At 45.3% G+C, this 19469-nt stretch overlaps 1 protein-coding gene across 2 annotated transcripts in view; it reads right to left on the reverse strand.

Annotated features, from left to right (window-relative positions):
* Nucleotides 1–19469, reverse strand: part of NOTCH4 (notch receptor 4) — a 107700-nt gene that overhangs the window by 23508 nt on the left and 64723 nt on the right. For both annotated transcript variants that reach the window (XM_073641888.1, XM_073641889.1), the window contains 11 exons: nt 18624–18857; nt 17926–18036; nt 16796–16982; nt 16175–16320; nt 9745–9864; nt 8718–8870; nt 8373–8601; nt 7538–7739; nt 6933–7083; nt 737–921; nt 517–646 (listed from right to left, as the gene is read on the reverse strand). In XM_073641888.1, coding sequence (XP_073497989.1) covers nt 517–646; nt 737–921; nt 6933–7083; nt 7538–7739; nt 8373–8601; nt 8718–8870; nt 9745–9864; nt 16175–16320; nt 16796–16982; nt 17926–18036; nt 18624–18857 — 1848 coding nt within the window. The remainder of the gene's footprint in view (nt 1–516; nt 647–736; nt 922–6932; nt 7084–7537; nt 7740–8372; nt 8602–8717; nt 8871–9744; nt 9865–16174; nt 16321–16795; nt 16983–17925; nt 18037–18623; nt 18858–19469) is intronic.

The following is a 19469-nucleotide window of genomic DNA, read 5'->3' on the forward strand; positions in this document are numbered from 1 at the left end:
TGTCTGAAAAATGTTAAAATAATAACGGTAAGATTAGCTAAGATCTATACACAGCCCTGTACATGCGCATATGCTTACTCCTTGGTTGAGTAGGTCACATTTGAGACCCCCATTATTTGGTTGGTTGACCACCAGTTCTAGAATTGTCCATACGTAGGGATCACTTCTTGTTTAGTTATTCGTTTGCTTATTCCGGCCTTTTTGCTTGGGACTGCCAACAACCTTTTTTTCACGCCCTCCAGTGACCTTCTTAGTGCCGGGTTTCACCGATATCTCTACATTCTGATTACAAATCTCTAATATCTACTATTTTTGGCCACTTTACAGGTGACATAATAATGAAGGGACCTTATGGGCTGCGGGTTTACTCCCTACCATGCAGGATTTGCATATGTGACAATATATCGGCTTTTTCTTAGGCCGGTGAGCTCTTCCCGATTAGATTTGCCGCCTCTTCTCTTGATTTTGATGGTCATTAACCTGTCACCTGTGAACTACAAGAACCTGTTCACTTACCTTGTGTTCCTGAAGGGCATACGCAGTGATAGCTGCCGCCCTGGGGCACACACACTCCGTTGTGTTGGCATGGCTGTGGGTAGCACGGGTCTCGTTCTGTGCAGGTTTTTCCTAAATAACCAGGGGGGCACTAAAAAGTGAAAAAATTACGTGGATGAAAACTAAAGGAGTACTTTAATATTAATGCACCCATACGTTAGAGAGAAGATTGTTCTTTCACCTGGCAGGAAGGTGACCCTGAGATTTCCCAGCAATGACCACCATTTTTACAAGGGTTTGGACGACAAGGATCAATCTTTTCTTGGCAATGAGAACCGGAAAAACCAGGGAAACAGTGACACTCGTACGACGTACCAGAATCCACACACTGACCATTCCTGTTACAGAGTGAGTTGGGGTTTATACCTGTGAATGTGGAAATTAGAAAAACAGAATATTAATATATATATATATATATATATATATATACATATATATATATATATATATATATATATATACCTATATAAATACAGTACAGACCAAAAGTTTGGACACACCTCATTTAAAGATTTTTCTGTATTTTCATGACTATGAAAATTGTACATTCACACCGAAGGCATAAAAACTATGAATTAACACATGTGGAATTATATACTTAACAAAAAAGTGTGAAGCAACTGAAAATATGTCTTATATTCTAGGTTCTTCAAAGTAGCCACCTTTTGCTTTGATGACTGCTTTGCACACTCTTGGCATTCTCTTGATGAGCTTCAAGAGGTAGTCGCCGGAAATGGTTTTCGCTTCACAGGTGTGCCCTGTCAGGTTTAATAAGTGGGATTTCTTGCCTTATAAATGGGGTTCAGATCATCAGTTGTGTTGTGCAGAAGTCTTGTGGATACACAGCTGATAGTCCTACTGAATAGACTGTTAGAATTTGTATTACGGCAAGAAAAAAGCAGCTAAGTAAAGAAAAACGAGTGGCCATCATTACTTTAAGAAATGAAGGTCAGTCAATGCAAAAAATTGGTAAAACTTTGAAAGTGTCCCCAAGTGCAGTTGCAAAAACCATCAAGCGCTACAAAGAAACTGGCTCACATGAGGACTGCCCCAGGAAAGGAAGACCAAGAGTCACCTCTGCTTCTGAGGATAAGTTTATCCGAGTCACCAGCCTCAGAAATCGCAGGTTAACAGCAGCTCAGATTAGAGACCAGGTCAATGCCACACAGAGTTCTAGCAGCAGACACATCTCTTCAACAACTGTTAAGAGGAGACTTTGTGCAGCAGGCCTTCATGGTAAAAAAGCTGCTAGGAAACCACTGCTAAGGACAGGCAACAAGCAGAAGAGACTTGTTTGGGCTAAAGAACACAAGCAATGGACATTAGACCAGTGGAAATCTGTGCTTTGGTCTGATGAGTCCAAATTTGAGATCTTTGGTTCCAACTACCGTGTCTTTGTGTGACGCAGAAAAGGTGAACGAATGGACTCTACATGCCTGGTTCCCACCGTGAAGCATGGAGGAGGAGGTGTGATGGTGTGGGGGTTTATTGCTGGTGACACTGTTGGGGATTTATTCAAAATTGAAGGCATACTGAACCAGCATGGCTACCACAGCATCTTGCAGCGGCATGCTATTCCATCCGGTTTGCGTTTAGTTGGACCATCATTTATTTTTCAACAGGACAATGACCCAAAACACACCTCCAGGCTGTGTAAGGGCTATTTGACCAAGAAGGAGAGTGATTGGGTGCTACGCCAGATGACCTGGCCTCCACAGTCACCAGACCTGAACCCAATCGAGATGGTTTGGGGTGAGCTGGACCGCAGAGTGAAGGCAAAAGGGCCAACAAGTGCTAAGCATCTCTGGGAACTCCTTCAAGATTGTTGGAAGACCATTTCCGGTGACTACCTCTGGAAGCTCATCAAGAGAATGCCAAGAGTGTGCAAAGCAGTCATCAAAGCAAAAGGTGGCTACTTTGAAGAACCTAGAATATAAGACATATTTTCAGTTGTTTCACACTTTTTTGTTAAGTATATAATTCCACACGTGTTAATTCATAGTTTTGATGCCTTCAGTGTGAATGTACAATTTTCATAGTCATGAAAATACAGAAAAATCTTTAAATGAGAAGGTGTGTCCAAACTTTTGGTCTGTACTGTATATGTATGGAGGACTATGTGGGGCCCATTATACTGTATGGAGAACTATGCAAGGCCATTATACTGCATGGAGGACTATGTGGGGCCCATTATACTGCATGGAGGACTATGTGGGGCCATTATACTGTATGGAGGACTATGTGGGGCCCATTATACTGTATGGAGAACTATGCAAGGCCATTATACTGTATGGAGGACTATGTGGGGCCATTACACTGTATGGAGGACTATGTGGGGCCCATTATACTGCATGGAGGACTATGTGGGGCCCATTATACTGTATGGAGGACTATGTGGGGCCCATTATACTGTATGGAGGACTATGTGGGGCCCGTTATACTGTATGGAGGACTATGTGGAGCCCTTATTCTGTATGGAGGACTATGTGGGGCCCATTACACTGTATGGAGGACTATGTGGGGCCCATTATTCTGTATGGAGGACTATGTGGGGCCCATTATACTGTATGGAGGACTATGTGGGGCCATTACACTGTATGGAGGACTATGTGGGGCCCATTATACTGCATGGAGGACTATGTGGGGCCCATTATACTGTATGGAGGACTATGTGGGGCCCATTATACTGTATAGAGGACTATGTGGGGCCCGTTATACTGTATGGAGGACTATGTGGAGCCCTTATTCTGTATGGAGGACTATGTGGGGCCCATTACACTGTATGTAGGACTATGTGGGGCCCATTATTCTGTATGGAGGACTACTATGTGGGGCCCATTATACTGTATGGAGGACTATGTGAGACCCATTATTCTATATGGAGGAGTATGTGGGGCCCATTATACTGTATGGAGGACTATGTGGGGCCCATTATACTGTATGGAGGACTATGTGGGGCCCATTATACTGTATGGAGGACTATGTGGGGCTCATTATACTGTGTGGAGGTCTGTGTAGGGATCACAGTTGGAATATCATACTGTGATGGGTCACCATATTTTGCTGGGGGGGGTACAGTGGGTCCATCTTGTGGAGGTTACTGTGGAGGAATTCACTGTGGGGCTATCGTACTGTTTTTTTGGGGGGGCACTTTTGTTGGCATCATACTTTATTATCTGTATAATTTATTAATTCAAGTTTATTTTTATCCTTTGCTATTACATATTTAAATTAGGCCATTGGGCCATATGCTTTTTACTGCTCTTACATAACATATTATATTATTACAGTATGCCCCATTTGTGATTACGTGTTTATTTTATTCTAAGATCTATTAATTAAAATGTACTTTGTTCATTTGACAACCTCCTTAAGTTTGTTTCCATATGAAAAGGTTCATCGCTATATTTGATGATAAGGGAAAATTTCCTCAATTGTAGACATTTTTTTTAATACGCTATATATCAAGGTTGGCCCACGACTTTATCAGTTTTTTGTTTTAGTCCTCTGTGTATTTGAGTTTGGCATCCCCGCTCTACAGGAAGTGGGGGCGGATCTTTATCTCTCTACAGGAAGTGGGTGCGGTTCTTAATCTCTCTACAGGAAGTGGGTGCGGTTCTTTATCTCGCTACGGGAAGTGGGTGCGGTTCTTTATCTCTCTACAGGAAGTGGGTGCGGTTCTTAATCTCTCTACAGGAAGTGGGTGCGGTTCTTAATCTCTCTACAGGAAGTGGGTGCGGTTCTTTATCTCGCTATGGGAAGTGGGTGCGGTTCTTTATCTCTCTACAGGAAGTGGGTGCGGTTCTTTATCTCTCTACAGGAAGTGGGTGCGGTTCTTTATCTCTCTAAAGGAAGTGGGTGCAGTTCTTTATCTCTCTACAGGAAGTGGGTGCGGTTCTTTATCTCTCTACAGGAAGTGGGTGCGGTTCTTTATCTCTCTACAGGAAGTGGGTGCGGTTCTTTATCTCTCTACAGGAAGTGGGTGCGGTTCTTTATCTCTCTACAGGAAGTGGGTGCAGTTCTTTATCTCTCTACAGGAAGTGGGTGCAGTTCTTTATCTCTCTACAGGAAGTGGGTGCAGTTCTTTATCTCTCTACAGGAAGTTGAGGCGGATCTTTATCTCTCTACAGGAAGTGGCAGTGGGTCTGTGTCCCTCTACAGGAAGAGGAGGCAAGGCTTTTTTCTTTTAGAGGAAGTGGGAACATGGCTTTGTCCCACTATGGGAAGTGGGGATGGGCTTTTGTATTTTCATTACTGCTCTAGGCATAACAGAGAAGTGGGCCTTCATTTTGGGGCTGACAAGTCGGTAGTTAATGGCATAGACAATGCAAGATAAAAAAGTGCGGGAAAAGAAGTTCATGCACCTATAGTGCTGGCAGACTACTGATGAACATAAGCTGCCCACTCCAAAAGAGTGGATGACAAGTTACAGAGCATGATAGTAGAGATAGTATAAGCACTAAAACCAGTTTTATCTTATTGTGGGGGATGACAGCAAGATCTTGGCTTTCTATAGGATTTGTCCACCTTAAGGCAAAATTTCCCCCCAAAAAAGAAGCCATGAAATTCAAGAGATTCTTGGATTTTTTAGATAACATAAATGTACCTATATAGAAATACAGTGGGTACGGAAAGTATTCAGACCCGTTTAAATTTTTCACTCTTTGTTTCATTGCAGCCATTTGGTAAATTCTAAAAAGTTTATTTTTTTTTCTCATTAAAGTACACTGTGCACCCCATCTTCACTGAAAAAAACTAAAATGTAGACATTTTTGCAAATTTATTAAAAAAAGAAAAACTGAAATATCACATGGTCGTAAATATTCAGACTCTTTGCTCAGACACTGATATTTAAGTCACATGTTGTCCATTTCCTTGTGATCCTCCTTGAGATGGTTCTACTCCTTCACTGGAGCCCAACTGTGTTTTAATTAAACTGATTGGACTTGATTTGGAGAGGCACACACCTGTCTATATAAGACCTCACAGCTTACAGTGCATGTCAGACCAAATGAGAATCATGAGCTCAAAGGAACTGCCCAAGGAGCTCAGAGACAGACTTGTGTCAAGGCACAGATCTGGCCAAGGTTACAAAAGAACTTCTGCATTACTCAAGGTTCCTAAGAGCACAGTGGACTCCATAATCCTTAAATGTAAGAAGTTTGGGACCACCAGAAGTCTTCCTAGACCTGGTCGTACAGCCAAACTGAGCAATCGTTTGAGAAGGGCCTTGGTGAAAGAGGTAAAGAAGAACCCCAAGATCACTGTGGCTGAGCTCCAGAGATGCAGTAGGGAGATGGGAGAAAGTTCCACAAAGTCAACTATCACTGCAGCCCTCCACCAGCCAGGCCTTTATGGCAGAGTGGCCCGACGGAAGCCTTTCCTCAGTGCAAGACATATGAAAGCCCTCCTAGTGTTTGCTCAAAAACACATGAAGGACTCCCAGACTATGAGAAATAAGATTCTCTAGTCTGATGAGACGAATATAGAACTTTTTGGTGATAATTCCAAGCTGTATGTCTGGAGAAAACCAGGCACTGCTCATTACTTGCCCAATACAATCCCATGCTATGGGGGTGTTTTTCAGCTGCAGGGACAGGAAGACTGGTTGCAATTGAAGGAAACATGAATGCGGTCAAGTACCGAGATATCTTGGATGTAAACCTCTTCCAGAGTGCTCTGGACCTCAGACTTGGCCGAAGGTTCACCTTCCAACAAGACAATGACCCTAAGCACACAGTTAAAATAACAAAGGAGTAGCTTCAGAACAACTCTGTGACCATTCTAGACTGGTCCAGCCAGAGCCCTGACCTAAACCCAATTGAACATCTCTGGAGAGACCTGAAAATGGCTGTCCACCAACGTTCACCATCCAACCTGATGGAACTGGAGAGGATCTGCAAGGAAGAATGGCAGAGGATCCCCAAATCCAGGTGTGAAAAACTTGTTGCATCATTCCCAAGAAGACTCGTGGCTGTACTAGCTCAAAAGGGGGCTTCTAATCAATACTGAGCAAAGGGTCTGAATACTTATGACCATGCGATATTTCAGTTTTTATTTTTTAATAAATTTGCAAAAAAATCTACATTTCTGTTTTTTTCAGTAAAGATTCGGTGCAGAGTGTACTTTAATGAGAAAAAAATTAACTTTTTAGAATTTACCAAATTGCTGCAATGAAACAAAGAGTGAAAAATTTAAAGGGGTCTGAATACTTTCCGTACCCACTGTAAGTAGTGGGATATTGGTCCAATCTGTTCGCTATTCGGGAGCAGGAATACTTTTTTTCCCTTCCAACCACCATTTTCTGGCTGAACTTCATGGAGTTTTGCCGTAGTGTTTCTTCTGCGGAATGGTAAGCAATAGTTTGTGCCTGTTACCTCTGAATGCTGTGCCCGTGCAGGTCAGAAGAGACGTCTCGCAGTGACTTCCTTCCCATCCACGATCACAAAGACAGCGGTAGTTGGTCCCTTTCTGAGAGCAGGTGCCTCCATTTTGACATGGTTTCCGAGCACAGAAATCTACGGTGTCCTGGTTACATATTGGAAGAGTAAACGATGGTGTCAGTATTTTAATTATTTGGGACTAGAACCATAGACAGGACATTTCTTCCCAGTGAATTTCGGCAGTGGGATTTATAAGACGTTATTATGGGAACTTGCTTATAAACTTGGTGTGAAGAACATTTTATTGAGTAATGAAGAAATAAAGGCACCAGGAAAAAAGTAGCAGCAAACTTGGCTTGAAAAGACCATGTACATTCACCATGAAGTGTGGTAGACCCTTTAGGTGCAGTCATTCTAGGCCAGAATATGGAACATTATGGAGGTACACAAAGGCACATCCATGGGCTCCAGCTTGGCTTTGGCATGTGCATGAGAAACAAATAATTTGCTTATGGCCATGACCTACTTTCCGATCCAAAGAACCTCACAATTATTTACATGTCACCTTTTTATTAACACTTAATATTGTTTTCACTGACCTCACAGTTGTCCCCTGTGTACATCTCAGGACAGGAGCAGATGTAGCCTCCAGGAACATCATGGCAGGTGCCCCCATTCTTGCACGGTTCTGGTTTGCAAAATGTCACTTGATCTTGGCACTGACTACCGGTGAATTTCTCTGGGCATAGACAGGTGAAGGAGGCGATGCCGTCCACACAGGAGCCGCCATTGAGGCAGGAACTAAATAAAAATATACGAGATGCATAAGGGTAACCAGGCAGATGCGCTGTTGATGACTGTGTATCACAATAACATGCAGTTCTGGCTGTCATTAATATTCATGTATTGAAGACTTTTATCTCTTAAGTTATCCAGAAATTTGGAAGATTACAGGGGTCCATCCACTCCTGGTCTCCCACACCATAACTGAAGCAGCACAGAGTAGGAAAGGGTCTCGGTTTACACGTCTGCATTGCAACCAGAGAACGATGGCGGTTCCTGGTGAAGCAACCTACTTCCAAATCAATCCATAACCAATCAAATTCATTACGAATTTCCCGAAAAATGTGGATTCTGGCAAAAATGTTGGGGATTCGATTCACACTAATCCAGCAAAATAGTGGCCACCTCTCCTGTCCTTACGTCACCTATGCCACAGCTTCCTAGTCCTCCATGCCAGTTTTCGATTCCTCTGATGTCAAAAACATATGCACCCAATGTGACCACATGAGGTCTATCACTGATCTTAGAAGAACTGAAGAATGGCATGGATGACTAAGAAGCTTTGGGGTTTGGGAAACCTTCAGGGCATAATAAATGTCTTTTCACAGCAATAAGAGCACTTTTCAAGTCTCGGATTGATGGTTCTCTTACCTATTGGTGCAGTCCTGAGAGTTGACCTCACAATTTGTTCCCTCATAGCCACGGGCACAATCACATTTGTAAGAGTCAGTTTGTTTTCTGCAGGTCCCACCATTTTGGCAAGGGAAACTTTTACAATGGTCCACGTTCTCTTCACACAACGTCCCCACGTATCCAGGTGGACAAACACATAAGAACGAATCAGTCAGACTGGTGCACGTTCCTCCATTCTGGCAACTGTCTATTGGGAAGAAAAGATAATGTACGAAAAAGTCAGTAAAAAGTCACATCGAGACATGATTAGAAAGATGTCATAAGTGACAAACTAAGGACAAGGTGGAGGAATGTGTACATCACCTTCTGAACAATGGTCAAGTTTGGTCTCACACTGGAGCCCGGTGAAGCCCGAGGAACAGACACAACTGTAATTTCCGGGACTATTAACACAATTTCCTGAATTCTTACAGGGATCATCCATACATTCATCAACATCAGCTTCACAAGAGGAACCTGCAAGAAGAGGATGGAAAGTCAGCCTGGTGGTCAACCACTGCTCTAATACAAGACTAATCTGTACAAAAAGTCAATGTCATAAAAACATACCAAACATTTAGATATCCCAACCCAAAGTATACTAAAATAATAGCGAGCAATGGACACAGAAACTACAAGAAGGCCAATATAAGCATGTCTAATTCAAAGGACACATGTAATATAGCTACAGAAAGAGACTGATGCTCATATTTAAGCAAAACACGTTGGATCTTGGATGAGATGGGACCAAGTTTGGATTATCGTTGCCTACAGGCTCCACCATTAAGATAAAATTGATGAAAATGGACAATTTCAACCAATTATTAGGAGGAATTAAAAATAACCAATCATTTTAGCCAATCGATAACACAAGTTGATAACACATCGTCATTGTCTGAAAAGAAGCCGGTCATGTGGCGTTGAGCAAATAGATTTACGCTGTCTTGGTCCGGTCTGGTCCTCCATACCAGCCAGATCGAGGCAGTCTTCACTTTTGCGTTTGGCATCCTCAGCCAGGTATACTGGGCGTCTATTGCGCTCGTGAGACCCCCCAAGGCATCATGATGTGCATTACACAACATGGAGGACTGGACACTAGACTAGAGCAGCACGAATTATTGTTCAACTCTCCGGCCACTTTTCATTTTTTTATATGTCCAGTTTGAGTGATTGTTACAGCCAATATGGACTAAACTGTACGGGTGTGTTGTTTTCCTTCAAATGATCGTTCATTCAATGGTCGTTCAACCATCACCCTACCTCTATGTTGTGTACGGCCCCCATACATCTGCTAATTACCAAAGTGCCAAAAGGATAGATATATAAAAACATGATAGGCTCCATAACTCACCACTCCAACCCTTAGGACAGAGACAGGAGTGGATAGTCAGGTTGGGATGTTGGTAGCAGATTCCTCCATGATGACAGCTGTCCGGAAGACAAAGTGATACGGTGGTCTCACAGAAGATGCCTAAGAGAGAACGAACATCTCAGCTGTGTATATGTCATAAAACATTGTTTTAACCTACTTACATTATTACTATTATAGATATCTATATCACACCACATCACCATCCAGGTAACTTTAGTAATTAACTAATTAACATCCCTCGTTAATATAGTACATATACACATGATTGTGGTATTATTTGGCTAAAGTGCCTTCAAAGTTTTTGTCTTTGGCTATATATAATATGGTATTCAAAGTGTCTCACTTCAAGTCTGGCATTATGACCCCTGTCCCGTCCCTGGGAAAAAAAGGTATGTAGATGATCTCTCCTCCAGAATCAAGAAAAATGTTTCTCTAAATCAGTGTTTCCCAAACTCCAGTCCTCAGGGCTCCCAGCACATCATGTTTTCAGGATTTCCTTAGTACAAGGGTCAGTCAATAAGTAATGCCTCCTATTTTTTTTCTCCTTAAATAAGGTAGTTATGTTAAATATTCGAATTTGGCACAATTCCTCAAACCTTCTTCTCCAATCCACAGCAATTGCAACTTCCTGCACCAACAGATGGCAGGACTGTATCCGTTTGCAGAATGGCTGACATCGATGTTCGTATTAGACAACGTTCTGTGATTGAATTCTTTCATGCAGAAGGTGAAACACCCATTCGAATTCATGAGAGACTGAAAAATATGTACGGTGATGCAACAGTGGATGTCAGTACTGTTAGACGATGGGTTCGTTGCTGTAACACAGCTGAAGGGCCATCACCGTTGGCTGACAAAATGCGGAGTGGCAGGCCAGTAACCGCAGTGACTCCAAGCAACATTCAGCGAGTCGATGACATCATTCGTGGTGACCGCCGGGTGACTGCAGATGAATTGTGTGGCATTATCTGCCTCAGTAAAGGCAGTGTGATGAAAATTATTGGACAACTGGGATACAGAAAAGTTTGTGCACGGTGGGTCCCAAGAATGCTTTTTACCATGCTGGAAGACATGCCCTTGTTAAACGGTGGACCAAGACTGTGGAAATGGATGGAGATTATATTGAAAAGTGACAAATTAATCGTTAATGTTGTGGTTTTTAACCTATGTAATTGCATTTGAATTTCTTGCCAATTAAAAGGAGAAAAAAAATAGGAGGCATTACTTATTGACTGACCCTCGTATTACACAGGTGATGGAATCATTATCAAGCATCAGAAATTGCCACAAGTTCTCTCATCTGTACAATACTAGGGAAATCCCGAAAACATGATGTGTTGGGGGCCGTAAGGACGGGAGTTTGGGAATCACTGCCCTAAAGCCACTTATAAGTAGTAAGTACCCTGCAAGTCAATGTCGGACCCTTTAACGAGCCTTACAAAATGATTAAGGCTATAAGCCTTGCCAGAGAGGTGTTTTGTAGCTCAGTGTTTCCACCTGATGGCTGAATAAACTTGGCCCATATAAAGTCCTCTGAAAGTCATCACACATTTATTACTCCAATGTGATGATTTATTTATTTTTTTTATAAAGGATCTGTCTTTTGCCATAAATATATCATTTTTTTACCTGGAGTAAACGCCGCTGTTCTCCTGAATCCGGCGATGCTTTACTTTTGTTCCTGAGCCTCGGCATTGCTGAGATACGGCCTCCTCTTCTCTTTATATAAATCTAGTCTTGTTAGTCAAGTGGGCGTGGTCCTCAACTCTAGTCTGTGGGCGTCGTCATGAGGACCACGTCTGATTGGCTAACAAGACTAGATTTACATACAATGAAGATGAGGCCATATCTCAGGAACGGTGAGATACAGGAATAAAAGAAAAGCATCGCCGGATTCAGGAGAACAGCGGAATTTACGCCACGTGTACATAATACATATGATCTGTCCTCTTTAAGGGTTATTCTTCCCAAAGGATAGATAATAATTTGTACATTGGTATGTGATTGACGCGCCCCTGGGCCTGTGTCGCGCTGCGTTGCGCACGCGGGAGCTTACCCGGAGCCGGATCTCTTGAGGGTTGTAGTCTCGTGGCGGTGACCCGGTCCGTGCCCAGGGAGTCAAACTGAGCGGCGATGTAACAGCGGTAGATGCAGGACGACTACGCCACCCGTTGAATGCAGCTATGGAGCTGCCGCTGCAGGACAGTCCGCTGAGGCCGGTGGATGGATGGTGCAGTGTAGATGGTATAACCCCCAACGGGAGGGGTATGGCCTCAGGGCAGCAGATGTGGATGATGGGGGTAGCAGGAACCACTCAGAGACGGTGCGGTGTAATTCAGGGTCTTTACTGGTAACAACGATAGACCCTCCCGGAGTACTTGCTAGTGAACGGGGCCTGGTCAGTCCTTGAGCAGATGGGATCTCCCCTGGCCAGGCGGAGTTGTAGGCCTCCCAAACTGACTGTACTCTTCTGGCTACCTTGCTAGAAGCGGATATAAGTAGCCCACGTCCCTGAGTGTACCGTGTGGTGCTCACCCGTATGGCCGGTGACTCGGGGCCTTCTAATGGCTTCCGCTCCACGATGGCGGTGCTGGTCCCACGCGTGTGACCGTGCCTTCGGGTTTCTGGGCCTGAGGACCTGAAATCCCCTGCCGGTCGGCTTCTGCTGCTGGGTAAGAGTTAGTCCCCACAGCCTCGGACGCCGGGTCCGGTAAGAAAGCTTCTCAGTCAGGGCGAGCTCTGCAGCTGCCAGCCCCTGACTCGTAGTAATATTGCTCCCAATGAGCTTCTGCTGTTTCTTCCTATGCTGCTTCTCTGTCTCTACTCTCCTTGACTGACTAACCCTGCCTCAGCCCAGGGTTTATACAGGGGAAGTTCTTCCCCTCCCAAGACTGGGCAGGAGGTGTGGCATGCACAGGATCCCTGACCAAAGGACCTCCCACCTGCTCTCAGACATAACATTACATTACTGTGGAAAACCAGACCCCTGGGGTGCCACATTCCCCCCTAGTGAAATTTAGTACTCCGGGACTAAACATATTTTAGAAAAACATAACAAGATATAACAACAATAACAGTACAATAAGAAGAAACACATAAAGGTGGTCACGGCATGTCCGTAACCGGGTGCAGTCTTTGAAGAAAAGCAAGGTGTCCATTTCACCAAAACAGGGAGACGTAACCAGGTAGGGGTCTGTCCTACCCCGAGTCCTTAACAGTCTCTAGTCCATCCTGGGTTACGCTCCAACTATGTACAAGGATTCCCGGTAAATCCACCAAGGATTCCTAAAAATAACTGGAAACACAAAATATTTACAAGATATGGCCGCTCTCAGTCCTCGGCCAGTGGGGATAAGGATTGGCTGCTCACAGTCCTCAGCCTGTGGGGAGATGGGATGGCTGCTCACAGTCCTCAGCCTGGTTAAGGATAGGGGACACACGGGAACAGTTCACACTTGTCCCAACGGGGACCATATTTTAATTAGCAACACAAGTACCCCTACGGGTAACTATGTACAGTTCCACTTTACCGTACTTCAGTAACGGCATCCTCCTGCTCCTTCTTGTGTGTAGGCTTCAGACCCGTCCGGGTCCTCTTGGCCTTCCTCGTATTGGTAGTACTGCAGCTCCTCCTCAGTCAGACGGTGTACATGGAGGGCGTACAGTCCTTTGGCACCCTTATGCCGGGTGAAGGTAACCACATCACCCGGATAGAGATCACGTCCGCGGTGCCCGTCCGGGCTGGCATGTTGTGCGAAAAGATCTGCGCCCAGGGGTGGCACTGTGGAGGTTGAGGGCGCCGTAGGGGCGGCAGCGCCCGGGGGTACTCGGCCTTGCGACCAGGCCGGGGGTGCTTTGGAAGTAGAGGGCACTGTTGGAACAGCGGCGCCCTGGTTCACTAGGCCTTGCGACCGGGCCTGGAGAGGGTCGCCGTTGATGACGCCCGGGGTCAGAGAGTGCGACTTTGGGCCTGGGCGCGGGCTGGTGGTGGCGGTGCCCAGGGCTGGAGGGCTCGGCTGCAGGGCTTGTTGCGGGGGCTGGAGCAGGTCGGTGTTCGCAGCGCCCGGGGTCAGCGGCTCCACCAGGGGGCCCGGGAGCAGGCTGACGCTGGCAGCGTCCGGGACAGGGAGACTCCTCTTACCTGCTCCCGCGACCGCTCCTGCGTCACGCGTCTTCTCCTGGTGCTGGTCGGGGTCCGCGACGGCTGGGGCGCTGCCGATGCTGGGCAGCTTAGTCTGCTGCCGGTTCGCCATCTTGCTGTCCGTTCCTGGTGTCCTCCTCCCCCCTAGTGGACCGTGGCCTACCTTGCGATGATCCTGTTCCGTAGGCCGCGGCTCCGCAGTGGATCGTCAGGGTTGAGGACCTTCCGTCGCGCTCCTGTGACGTCGGCGTCTGCTGGGCTCCTTCCAGGACCCTACGCAACGTCCGGACGTGAGGCGGGGCTTCAGTTCTCGCGCGCTTTCAGAGTCCACGCCCCTCTTCTTCCCGCGCGGCGTCCTCAAGATGGCGTCCAATGGCGGGAAAACTCCACGGATGGCGGGAAGAAGGCAGAAGATGGCGCCGGATGGCGGGAAACTTCACCGATGGCGGAAAGAAGGCTGAAGATGGCGGCGGATGGCGGGAATCTTCACCACAGGTAAGTTTGAAAAGTCTCTTTTTCAGGCACGCAGTACCCGGTGGTTGCGGGCACGAAATCCTGCCGACTACGCCAAAAGTTGACGCGCCCCTGGGCCTGTGTCGCGCTGCGTTGCGCACGCGGGAGCTTACCCGGAGCCGGATCTCTTGAGGGTTGTAGTCTCGTGGCGGTGACCCGGTCCGTGCCCAGGGAGTCAAACTGAGCGGCGATGTAACAGCGGTAGATGCAGGACGACTACGCCACCCGTTGAATGCAGCTATGGAGCTGCCGCTGCAGGACAGTCCGCTGAGGCCGGTGGATGGATGGTGCAGCGTAGATGGTATAACCCCCAACGGGAGGGGTATGGCCTCAGGGCAGCAGATGTGGATGATGGGGGTAGCAGGAACCACTCAGAGACGGTGCGGTGTAATTCAGGGTCTTTACTGGTAACAACGATAGACCCTCCCGGAGTACTTGCTAGTGAACGGGGCCTGGTCAGTCCTTGAGCAGATGGGATCTCCCCTGGCCAGGCGGAGTTGTAGGCCTCCCAAACTGACTGTACTCTTCTGGCTACCTTGCTAGAAGCGGATATAAGTAGCCCACGTCCCTGAGTGTACCGTGTGGTGCTCACCCGTATGGCCGGTGACTCGGGGCCTTCTAATGGCTTCCGCTCCACGATGGCGGTGCTGGTCCCACGCGTGTGACCGTGCCTTCGGGTTTCTGGGCCTGAGGACCTGAAATCCCCTGCCGGTCGGCTTCTGCTGCTGGGTAAGAGTTAGTCCCCACAGCCTCGGACGCCGGGTCCGGTAAGAAAGCTTCTCAGTCAGGGCGAGCTCTGCAGCTGCCAGCCCCTGACTCGTAGTAATATTGCTCCCAATGAGCTTCTGCTGTTTCTTCCTATGCTGCTTCTCTGTCTCTACTCTCCTTGACTGACTAACCCTGCCTCAGCCCAGGGTTTATACAGGGGAAGTTCTTCCCCTCCCAGGACTGGGCAGGAGGTGTGGCATGCACAGGATCCCTGACCAAAGGACCTCCCACCTGCTCTCAGACATAACATTACATTACTGTGGAAAACCAGACCCCTGAGGTGCCACATGATCAACTCCAAGTACAGAGCTTTGAAATGCCCCATGGGAATGAAGCAGAGGCCGTGCTTGTCCCCCAATACTCCATTCACTGATTGTGGAATTGCCAGAGGAGTCTAACCAAGCACAGCGCTCAACTTTCTCCGTCAGTCCCATAGAGAATGAACGAGCTCAGGTGCTCAGGTACAGCCACCAGTCCACTTTGATGGAGAGTTTAACGGCCCTTTTTTTGGGATCAGTGGAGACCACCATAGTTGGACCATCACATATATCCAGGTTGTCAGCTATCCTTTACTTTTAATAATGGGAATAACCCTTTAAGACTGAAGTCCATGTCATAAAAATATGGTGTTGTCTAATCATATCATTAAAGATGTGTCCTTTTTTTTCACCTTACCACTTAGCTCAACATATCCTAAAATCAGTGGCGAGAGATTAACAACTTTGAAGAAAAAAAATGTGATTTTGTGATACTCTGTTGGGAGATGTTTCTCCTGTATGTGTGGCCACCTAGTGGTTGTAATTATAACTGTCTTTAATTAGTCCCTGGAGAAATTGGGAAAGGTTTGGGTGTCCACATCTGTGTAACATTCCTACCTGATTTTATGGTTTTCCATACACCTACCCTACATATACGTAACATATCTAGATAAGTACATTTTTTTGGATAATACACACATATTTTATGTCTCTGTATACAGCTTGGTACCTGTGTATCCCGCAGGACAGCTGCAGTTGTACCCATCCTGATGCGGTTCACAGGTTCCCCCATTCTCGCACTGACTGGATGCACAATCATTGATGGGAGAATCGCAGGTGGGCCCCGTCCATCCATCATCACAGTCACACTGAGAACTGTGGAGAAGGAAAGACATAAATCATCACGGATACGGGGAAATATTGGTTGTATTGGGAATATACTAGTTTGGAATTTTTTTATTACAATTTTTTCTTTAATTTTTATCTGCTTTATGAACCAGTCCAATCTGTTTATTGATCCTCAGAAAACTTTCGCCTGCTCAATACTGTGGATTAATGAGGACCCTTCTAATGTACATACATTGAGAAATTCAATAGTAGATAAATATTGTAACCATTTTTTGAGAAATGTAATATTGACCACAGATCGAGATGTGATTGAGCCGATTGTAGCTCTGCGGAGCCCTGAATGTGAAACAGCGCCGCTCAATGTGTAGTGGCCATGAGTGGTACTGCAAGCTCTCTCCCACTCACTTTTTTCAAACCTCGATATTAAAATTTCAGAAAACCCTCCTTTTTTTTAAATAGATAAATAATTGCTAAAAACTTGATATCGTAGAAAGAAACGCACCTATTGTCCTGACAACTGCCATGAACGCAAGTAATGTTACTACAGCTTATATTCTGCAGTGTGCAGACAGGAAGGACCGTCCCCGGTGGGCAGGCACACAGGAAGCCGCCATCTACATTCCTGCAAGTCCCTTCATTTTGGCAAGGATTGCTTATACATTCATCAATGTCGACATCACATAGAGATCCTGCGAAGGAGAATAGAGAGCAAATTCTAGTGACAACTACGCATTTCGCAGCTTAAAAAAAAATTGTCACAAGGTCAAAAGTGGACAATTTTTTTCTCCTATTTTATTCCCTCTTCTCCCCTGAATATTCAGTTTTTTTCCTTTTTTAAATCGACCATACGATTCCAGAGATATGGGCCTTTTTCATTTACTGCTAATTTTTATGGTCTATACAAAGGGGCGTGGCTCACAGGATCCTCGGGGGCGTGGCTCACAGGATCCTCGGGGGCGTGTCCATAGGCTGCTCTGCATTATTACCCTGTGAGCCACTCCCCCTTAGCACCAAATAAAAAGGCCCATATCTCTGGAACCCAATGGCAGATTTAAAAAAGGAAAAAAAATAGAATACTCAGGGGAACAGCTAGAATAAAATAAGAGCAAAAACTAGCCACCTTTGACCTGCTGACAGGTCCTCGCTAAAGTGAATCTCCATCTTATATCATCATGTTGTTTTCAGATCCAAAATTCTGTTCCACTTAATTTTTAAGTATGCTGAATCTTCAAGGCCATCAGGGCTCTAGTTAATACAGAGCTTTAAATCCCCTACACAGACGTGGATTTAATAGATAACATTGTGGCTGTCTGTAGTCACCACTAGAGGCAGCTCAGGAGCTTACTGCATACACACTGATCACTGAGTTCACTGTATGAACAGTATGGAAGGAGCTCCCCCTAGTGGCGGCAGCAGGAAAACAGCACATTAACTTTTAAATCTATATCTAGGTAGAGGATTAGGAGCAGAAAATCTGAATGACCATGATACATGCACAGAACTTTGAATCTATTTTACTTAAAATTAAAACATGGTGGTCGCTCAATTCAAAAAATGTATGATGTTTCCTGTATCATAGTTTTTATATGCAATTTTCAATACAAGAGGACTGGTTTATATATTTTACATAACCTGAGAAACCCAGATGACATTGACATTGGAAGTCATTCACCAGGTCGATGCAGCGCCCTTGTACACACGGGTTACTGGCACATTCATTAATATTTGCATCACAGGTGGGACCTACAACAAAAAGATAAGCGAGTAAACAGCATATAATAATACAATTCCACCATAGATTATTTCTGGAGATGAAGAGCTGCCTGGGAAAAAAATTAAAGGGTTTGTCTAGAATTATAAAGACATGGCTGCTTTCTTCTCAGAAACAGTGCCACCCCTGTCCATTGGTTGTGTTTGGTATTGCAGATCAGCTCGGATGACATGGACAGGTGTGGCCCATCGGTGATAGACCGATCTATCAAAATCTGAAATGATTTAACCTTATTCTCTAAACACTAGAGAGTTAAAAAATGCAAATAAAAAATGCAATAAAAAGCGATCAAGTGATGAAAATGTCATATATAACTCCAAGTAGTACCAATAAAAACTACAACTTGTGCCTAAAAAAACAAGTCCACATAGGGTTATATTGATGGAAATACAAATAAGTTGGTGGCTCGTGGAAGAAGGGGAAGAAAAAAACCCAAACGAAATCTGCCTGTGGCAAGAAGGGACTAAACACATAAGGTGACAAAAAGAAATATAAACAGGTAAAAGAAGCAACAATACGATAGCTGAAGGCAACGACAGAAGCAACAGAGGGATGTTACCTGTCATTCCTGCCTCACATAAACATTCATAGCCATTTTGCCGGTCCAGACACGTGGCCCCATTCTGGCACGGCTGGCTCACGCACTCATCGATATCCTGATCGCACGTCAGGCCGCTGTAACCTTCTACACATTCACAGGTGAAGAACCCCAGGTGGTCTACACAATGGCCGAAACGACAAGGAGAGCTGGAACATTCCTTCACATCCAGTTCACAATGTTTGCCCTCAAAACCTGAGGAAAGAAAAATGATAAGATGGTGGGATGGAAACAGGAAATCAACGACAAGAAGACAACGCAAAATATGGAGGGAAAAAATATCAAAGAATATACTCTGATACGGCCATGACATGAAAACCGGTAAAGAGAACAACACTGACTGGTGACAATGGCTGCTGACATGGTGGGATGTATCAGGATATATCAGGCAACCAGTGAACATTTAGATGAAGTTGATGTTTTGGAAGTGGGAAACTGGGGCAAGTGTAAGCCTCGGAGCCAGTGGCGTACCACTAATGACAGCAGGCCATATTGGGCCCATGAGCTGGGGCGTCCTGTTTCGGTGTTTCGGAACGGATACAGGCGTGGATGTAAAATTTGATGCCTAGGCATGGAGGTATTACTGTATGGCTAGTTGTGGATGTATTACTGTATTACTGGATGACTAGTCGTGGATGTATGACTGGATGCCCAGGCATGCATGAATAACAGAATGTCTAGACATGAATGAATAACTAGATATCAAGGCGTGGAAGTAACGCCTTATCGCGGCTACAAGGTACACATGAATTGTCCAATTTATGCGCTAAGATTTCTCATTTATTTCTATTTTTTATAGCAGTAATG

The sequence above is a fragment of the Phyllobates terribilis genome, unplaced genomic scaffold (assembly GCF_046119375.1).
Source record: "Phyllobates terribilis strain yellow unplaced genomic scaffold, ASM4611937v1 Scaffold_7__3_contigs__length_470593459, whole genome shotgun sequence".
In the NCBI taxonomy this organism is placed as follows: domain Eukaryota; kingdom Metazoa; phylum Chordata; class Amphibia; order Anura; family Dendrobatidae; genus Phyllobates; species Phyllobates terribilis.